The 8,601-nt window shown below is 45.9% G+C and overlaps 1 protein-coding gene across 1 annotated transcript; it reads right to left on the bottom strand.

Moving 5' to 3' along the window:
• Positions 1 to 800: 800 nt before the first annotated feature.
• On the bottom strand, positions 801 to 7,112 carry LOC111533569 (arylsulfatase E-like; the record flags this gene model as incomplete). Its single annotated transcript, XM_023200303.2, has 3 exons — positions 6,941 to 7,112; positions 4,629 to 4,751; positions 801 to 1,238 (listed from the first exon to the last, which is right to left on the bottom strand). Coding segments are annotated over exons 1-3 (733 nt in total), but the record flags the coding sequence as incomplete, so codon positions are not given.
• Between the last annotated feature and the right edge of the window lie 1,489 nt (positions 7,113 to 8,601).

Raw genomic sequence — 8,601 nt, 5'->3', positions numbered from 1 at the left:
ATTCCAGCTGACCTGTGACAATTTCTTTTTGAGACAAGGCCTTGCTCTGTCACCCAGGCTACCTTCATAGCCTCACTACATAGCCTCAACCTCCTGGGCTCAAGTGATCCTCCTACCTCAGCCTCCCAAGTAGCTGGGCCTAAAAGTGCATGCCACCACAGCGAGCTAATTTTTAAAATTTTTGTAGAAATGGGGTCTTGCTGTGTTGTCCAGGCTGGTCCCTAACTTCTAACCTCAAAATATCCTCTTGCCTCGGTCTCCTGAGTAGCTGGGATAACAGGTGTGTACCACTATACCCAGCTCAGCTGTAACAATGTTTTAATGGACACAAGGCAAGTTGCAAGGCTCCACTGACCCTCATCTATGGCCCATTTTTACCAAAAAATTGTCCTTCTAGGTCATGGCTATCCCATTCTTCAAATGTCAATTAAAGAAGAGGCTTTTTTTTTTTTTTTTTTTGAGACAGGTTTTCCCTGTGTCACCCAGGCTGGAGTGCAGTGATGTGACCTCAACTCACTGCAACCTCCACCTCCCAGGTTCAAGTGATTCTCCCACCTCAGCCTCCAGAGTAGCTGGGATGACAGGCACGCACCACCACACTGCGCTAATTTTTGTATTTTTAGTAGAGACGGGGTTTTACCATGTTGACCAGGCTGGTCTTGAACTCCTGACCTCAGGTGCTCCTCCCACCTCGGCCTCCAAAACAGCTGGGATGACAGGAACGAGCCACCATGCCTGACTGAAGAAGACTATTTAGGATGCGTTTTCATTCCAAAGCTGAGTGCTTGGAGGAAGCTGACACTTTTCTGCTGACCTTTTGAGAAAGGACGCGACCTCCTGCAGAATAAGGGGTGTCGTCGTTTGGAAGCGCATGGGCTGCTCCGTGATGGTGTGGTTTCTCATCAGCAAGCAATCGGCGTGGACAATCAGAGCACCCACAAAATAGGAGCCTGCGAGGAGGAGGACGGCCGAAAGGGCTGACCAGATGACCGGCGTCCACGAGACGGGTATGAGGTGTATGAGCTTCCCTGCTGCCAGAGTGAGGGCAACCAAGGCCAGGACTTGGAAGAGGAAGTTGAGTTTTTGTTCCAGGTTGACACGCTTCTCTGAGAGTTCCCAGTGGGCGCAATCACCCATCAAGGAGAAAGGCATTCCGTAGAAATGGTCAAAGCCATGGTGGAGGGGGTGGTGGCAATGATCGCTGGCTGACTCACAGTTGAGACCCAGATGCCATTTTCCTGAGAGGCAAAAAGGATATTGATGTGACAAGCATCTGAGCACAACTGGACATGTCGAGATTGACTGTTTGTCGCATTCCTGATACTGTTAGACACTGGGGGCTGGGAGAGTGCAGAGAAGTGTGGGCAGCACTGGCTGTTACTTGCACCCCGCAATCTGGCCTCATCGTTTCAGGGGAATGAGGACCCTGTGTGTCAGCTTTAACCAAAATATGCGTTACCTGTGACAGGTGGAACAAATTACTGTAAAACTGTTCACTTAATACAACAGAAATTTATCCTCTCCCAGTCCTAGAGACCAGGCGTCTGAGATCGAAGTGTCTCCAGGCCACACTCAAATTGGAGGCTCTAGGGGAGGATCCTTCCTGCCTCTCCCAACTCCTGAGGGCTCCAGGCCTCCCTGGGCTTGTGGTCGCATCCCTCTGGTGTCCGTCTCCATGTTTCCATGGCGCTGTCCTGTGTGTGTGTCTGCGACCTAATCTCTTGTCTTATAAGGACGGCAGTCTTTGCAGTAGGCCCACCGTGGAGACCTCATCTTTACCTGATTATATCTGCAATGACTGTTGTGAGCTGGATCCTGGCCTGCCTCACATTCCTGAGTTGAAGCCCTGACACCCAGGACCTCAGAATGTGACTGTGTTTGGAATCAGGGTGTTCAAAGAGATAAGTAAGGTAAAATGAGGTCATGAGTTTGGCACTGATACGGTTTGGCTGTGTCCTCATGCAAATCTCACCTTGAATTGTAATAAATCGCTATGTGTCAAGGGTGGGGCCAGGTGGAGAGAATTGAATCACGGAGGTGGTTTCCCCTATACTGTTCTCATGGTAGTGAACGAGTCTCACAAGATCTGATGCTTTTATAAATGGGAGTTCCCCTGCACATGCCCTCTTGCCTGCCGCCATGTAAGACATGGCTTTGCTTCTCCTTTGCCTTCCACCATGATTGTGAGGCCTCCCCAGCCATGTGAAACTGGGAGTCCATTAAACCTCTTTTCTTCATAAATTACCCAGTCTTGGGTACGTCTTTATTAGCAGCGTGAGAACAGACTAATACAGGCCCTAATCTGATAGAACTTGTGTCCCATAGGAAGAGGATATTAGGACACAGACACATGCATACTCTCTCCAGAGGCTCTAGGGAGGATCCTTCCTGCCTCTCTCAGCTCCCGGTGGCTCCAGCCATCCCTTGGCTTGTGGTCACATCACTTTAATCACACTGCTTTCTCCTCTCTGTGGCCCAATCTTCCTCTACCTCCATGTTAAACGAAGCCGTGTCCTTGCACAGTGGGCCCAGCTGGATAATTCAGGATCATTTTCTCACCTCAAGATCGTTCACTTAATCACATTTACAAAGACTCTTTTTGCATATAAGCTAATATTTGCTAGATTCAGAGGTCTCCTGACATCTCTGGGGACCGTTATTTAGTCTATTGCACCTTGTTCTGCAGTGCAATGATGAAGGCCAGAAAGCACCATGTGATATCATCAGCATGGGCAAAAGACTTCTGGACTTTGGAATTGTTCTCTCTTTGAGAAACCACTATAATAGTGGCCATGGTTGAAGTCAGTGGTGGGTTTCGCAAGGCGCACCTTTCAAATTCAGTCAAAGCATAGTCTTTGCTTCCATGCGGCCACTACTATGGTGTTGACAAAGAGATGTCAGCCACTCCAATGCTGTCTGCCATCTGGAAAACCTCATGATTTCCCAATGAATATCCCATAAGGATAGACTCTTCTGTTTCAGAAAAATTATAGTTGGCCAGGCATGGTAGTTCACAACTATAATCCCAGCCCTTTGGGAGGCCGAGGTGAGAGGATTGCTTGAGCCCAGGATTGCTTGAGACCAGCCCGGGTAGCATGGGAAGACCCTGTCTCTACAAAAAAAAAAAAAAAAAAAATAGAAAAAATTAACCAGGCATGGTAGCGCAAGCCGGTAGTGCCAGCTGCTTGGGAGGCTAAGGTGGGAGGATCACTTGAGTCCAGGAGGTCGAGACTGCAGTGAGCCATAACTGCACCATTGCCCTCTAGCCTGAGTAACAGAGTGAGTACCCTGTCTCAAAAAAAAAAAAAGTCTTTTGGAAAAAATGCACCTTTGTTTGACAGTGATGACTGAATCTCCCCAGATTTTTTTTTTTTTTGGGAAAAAATTAAAGAACATTTTATAATTTTTAATTTTTGGAAATATATAATTTATTGAATTTTATATTCATTGTATCCACTAGTCATGTTGTTTGTTATCAATAAATGGAACTATTGATAAAAATCATTACTATAACACAATAATGATAATGGCAACTTGGTCTCCTCTCAAGGAACTATTGTCATTAATTTTATTTTTCATCCAATACATAACATGCTTTGTTGACTTGTAGAAAAATAACCATGTTAGTTATGGAAGCTGACAGGGAGGTATAATTCTAGTAAAGGCATTTTCATACACACTGAAGGGAAAAATAGGTAGCATTACAGACCTTTTTGATAAAAGGATATTATTTTCTTATTTTTTTTAATCATGGTCTACGAGAACATTGTGTGAGATGCCAAATATTTCATTACGGTGATGTTCCTTTTCTTTCTTTCTTTTTCTTTTTTTGTAGAGACAGGGTTTCGCCATGCTGCCCAGGCTGGTCTTATACTCCTGGCCTCAAGCGATCCACCCACCTTGGACTCTCAAAGTGCTGGGATTACAGGCATGAGCCACCGCGCCTGACCAGAGTCACTTTTGTAAGGGCACTAATCCCACATATGAGGCTCCACCTTCACAACCTCATTACCTCCCAAAGGCTTCACCTCCTAACTCCATTACCTGGGGGGTAAGAGTTTCAACACAGGAATTTTAGGGGGACACAAACATTTAGATCGCAGCACTAAACTGGCTAAATTGATCCATAAACCAACCATGAAACAGCTGAAGGTGTTCAGTCTGAGACACTAATGTCTAAGACACAAAGTCCGTGTGAAGGGTGGGAGAGGATCCCACAGAACAAAGAAGCGATTGCGTGTTGTGCAACGGGGCTTGGAGCGTATGCCATAGGCATGAGCACATTTTATTTCTTTTTTAAATTTATTATTATAATTTTTTTTTGTAGAGGTGGGGTCTTGCTATGTTGCCCAGGTGGGTTTCAAACTCCTGGGCTCAAGCACTCTGTCTACCTTGGCCTCTCAAAGTACTGGGATTATAGGCATGAGCCACCTTGCTTGATCTGGTATTTCTTGAGTATCTACTTTGCAGAAAACAACCTGGAAAGTAACATGCTTCCTAGATATATGCAGCTTTCTGTCTAGTGGAAAATCCCACAGCACCTCACCCATTTTCCTTTCCAAACTTTTTAGCTGAATGTCCCTTCCATATAAAAGTCATGCGCTTACCACTTTTAAAAACTTACATACCTATGAGTCCGGTGGCATAGCCTTTCTCTTGCAATATTTTTGCAAAAGTTGTCTCATTTGTTGGAAGACCTCCAGATGCTCCAGTCCACTGAAGAACACGGTAACCCATGCTGGAAACCATCCCTTTGAGCAATTATTAAGAAAAAGAACCACTGTTACACATTTTTGTTTCCTGTTTGTTATTTATTATTTATTTAAAAATAGAACGCTTGGTAAAAATCTCTCTTACTTAAAATTAAATTGAAAATGGACTTCCTATATGACTTTGCCTAGTGGATTGCATTTTTGGCAGCAAAGTAAATGATTAATTTGTTGAAAACGTTAGTGAGAAGATGGACTTTCCTGTTATGTGCAGGTTATAAGCAGTATAATTCAGTGAAAAAGGAATAAAAACTTACAATGTTTTTTTTGTGTGTGTGTTAATTAATTTATTTAGAGATGAGGTCTTGTTCTGTCGTCCAGGCTGGAATGCAGTGGTGTAATCAATGCCCACTGCAGTCTCGACCACCTGGGCTCAAACGATCCTCCCACTTCAATTATCTGAGTAGCTGGGACTACAGCTGCGCACCACCACACCTGGCTAATTTTAAAATTTTTTGCAGAGACAGGGTCTCACTCTGTCACCCAGACTTGAGTGCAGTGGCGTGACTATAGATCACTGCAGCCTTGAACTCCTGGGCTCAACTGATCCTCCCACCTCAGTCTCCCAAGCAGCTGGGACTATAGGGGCACACCACCATGCCTAGCTAATATTTTTAAATTTTTTGTAGAGATGGGGTCTCACCATGTTGCCCAGGCTGGTCTTGAACTCCTAGACTCAAGTAAATCCTCCCACTTCAGCCTCCTAAAGTGTTGGGATTAGAGTCATGAGCCATTGTGCCTGACCTAAAAATGATTTTATAATTTCATCAAACTCTTGATATAATCCAAAGGTTCTCAAACTTGTCTGCCCATTGGAATCGTGTGGGGAGCTTCAGAATATTCTGACGCCTGGTTATCACCCCAGGGGTGCTAATTTTTATCAGTCTCGGGTGGAACTTGGGCTTTCGGATGGTAGGAATATCCTCTGGATGATTCTAATGTACTGACAAGGTTGGTAGCCACTGATAAAATTTTATTCTGCTCTCCAGACATTCCAAATCTTTACCCAAGGGTTGGTTTGTTTGTTTTGAGACGGCGTCTTGCTCTGTCACCCAGGCTGGAGTGCAGTGGCGTGATCTCGGCTCACTACAACCTCCACCTCCCGGGTTCAAGCAATTATCCTGCCTCAGCCTCCCAAGTAGCTGTGACTACAGGCACTCATCATCACGCCCAGCTAATTTTTGTATTTTTAGTAGAGACAAGGTTTCCCCATGTTGGCCAGGTTGCTCTCGAACTCCTGACCTCAAGTGATCCGCCTGCCTCGGCCTCCCAAAGTGCTGGGATTATAGGCATGAGCCACCACACCCAGCCTCTACCCAAGTGTTTTAAAATGTAGGTGTTACGTATTATTATTATTATTATTATTATTATTATTAAAGTTTTATCATTATTTAGCTATGGCAAGGCCAACAGATCAGGAGATGACTGTCATTGGAGAGACAGTTTATTACTCACAGTTCTTGATAGTTTATTACTCACAGTTCAAGAGGAGGCAGGGGTGAGCCATGCTGTGTGATTATATGGGGAAGTTTCAGGGTTGGTCAGGAGGCAGAGGGAGTGAGGGGAAAGCATGGAAAAAGCCTTTTTTATCTATCGTTTTTCTTTTTTGGAAAGTAATTGGCAAGGTAAGGTAAGTCGGCTTAAGACTGGCCAGTTTGTACAATTTCCATGGGCTTTCATCTGCAGGGGCTGTCCCTAGAAAGCTGGTACCTGATTCTGGGGGATTAGGGCAAGGAGACAGTGGCCCCATATATGAAAACCTCATAAAGGTGATGCTTAGGGGTGTGGGCTCTGGATTGATTGGTTTATCTATGAAAGGTGCACTCCCAAGCGACTTGTTTGCTGTCTCTAAGAACTGGCTAGCCCTGGGAGGGCCAGTCCTGCCAAGGTCAGCAAAGCCCTAAGATGTCAAAGCATCAGAATATAAAAGCTGCCTGGGCACGGTGGCTCACGCCTGTAATCCCAGCACTCTGGGAGGTCAAGGAGGGGGGATCTTTTGAGCCCAGCATTTCAAGATCAGCATGGGCAAGATAGAGAGAGCCCCCCCTCCGCCCCACCAATCTCTATTTAAATTTAAAAAAAAAAACTAATAAAAAAACCAAAATGTAAAAACTAAAAACTGTGATTAATACACCAGGCTGCACCCTAGTGCAGTTGTAAGAGAGACTAACCTGATCGAACAGGGTATCTGCCCGTGAGGAAGGCAGCTCTGCTTGGGGTGCACAAAGATGCGGCAGAGATGTGTTGGGTCAGCTTCACGCCGTCCTCTGCAAGGCGGTCAATATTTGGAGTCCTATGGAGGGACAAATTAACAGCTTTACTTGTTAAAATTAGGATTTTCATAAGCACAGCTACATGCTACTTAATAGAAGGTCTGCTGGTCATCGTAGAGCGCTTCAAGATATTCTTAGGAATGACCCAAACGTAATGTCAAAGATTTCTAATGTTTTCTGAACCTTCAAGGAAACATCAGCTCATTTAAATAGAAGTGGGTGGCTGGACGTGGTGGCTCATGCCTGTAATCCCAGCACTTCGGAAGGCCAAGGCAGGAGGATTGTTTGGGGCCAGGAGTTCAAGACCAGCCGGGCCAACATGGCGAGACCCTGTCTCTACAAAAAAACCCTACAAAAATAGAAAAATTAGCCAGGAATGGTGGCACATGTCTGTAGAACCAGCTACTTGGGAGACTGAGGAAGGAGGATTGTTTGAGCTCAGGAGTTCGAGGCTGCAGTGAGCTGTGATTGCAACAGTGTACTTCAGCCTGGGTGACAGAGAGACAACCTGTCTCTGAAATACATAAATGAATGAGTAGATAGAGTGACTAAGCTTCCACAAGGCACTATTGGTACTGAGAGAGCAACCTCAGAGGGAATGCAGAACTGAGAGCCCAGGGCACCTTCTCCGGGACTCACAGTGTTCATGAGAAGGTTTGACTTCATGGACGCCAACATACTGTAAGTGCTACGTGAGGGTGGAAGGCTGGAATTCAGACAGGAGGATGGACTAGCTCTAGCTCATGACAGATGGACACACCATATTTTGGCATTAAGAGGGTGTGGACCCTCCTAATGAAAAGCAGAGCTTTTCAGCATGGGAGGATTGAAATCCCACGTAAGTGCTGGGCTTGGCTAGATGGATAGGGTTGGGAGTGAGATGGAGATCAATATTGGTCTTCCGCTTACAGGCAACGACACTGATTTCTTCTGTATGTTTGTTTATTTGTTTGTATTTTGAGACTGAGTCTCACTCTGTTGCCCAGGCTGGAGTGCAGTGGCACTATTTGAGGCTCACTACAACCTCCCCGTCCCGGGTTCACTCTCCTGCCGGGTGATTCTCCTGCCTCAGCCTCCCAAGTAGCTGGGATTACAGGTGCCTGCCACCACTCCCAGCTAGTTTTTGTGTTTTTAGTAGAGACGGGGGTTTCACCATGTTGGCCAGGCCGGTCTTGAACTCCTGACCTCCAAGTGATCAGCCTGCCTTCGCCTCCCAAAGTGCTGGGATTACAGGCGTGAGCCACCATGGTCAGCCTGTTTGTTTTTTGAAACAGGGTCTCACTCTGCTGCCCAGAGCGCAGTGGTCTGATCACAGCTCACTGCAACCTCAAACTCCTGGGCTCAAGTGATCCTCCCACACCTCACCCTCTTGAATAGCTAGGATTACAGGTGCATCCACCATGCCTGGCTAATTTTTTTTTAATTAAAAAAATTAAAATGTGCTGGGAGTGGTGACTCAAGCCTGTAATCCCAGCACTTTGGGAGGCTGAGGCGGGCGGATCACGAGGTCAGGAGATCGAGACCATCCTGGCTAACACGGTGAAACCACGTCTCTACTA

Source organism: Piliocolobus tephrosceles, unplaced genomic scaffold (assembly GCF_002776525.5).
Source record: "Piliocolobus tephrosceles isolate RC106 unplaced genomic scaffold, ASM277652v3 unscaffolded_13886, whole genome shotgun sequence".
Taxonomy (NCBI): Eukaryota; Metazoa; Chordata; class Mammalia; order Primates; family Cercopithecidae; genus Piliocolobus; species Piliocolobus tephrosceles.
This window is presented reverse-complemented; position numbering and strand designations above follow the sequence as displayed.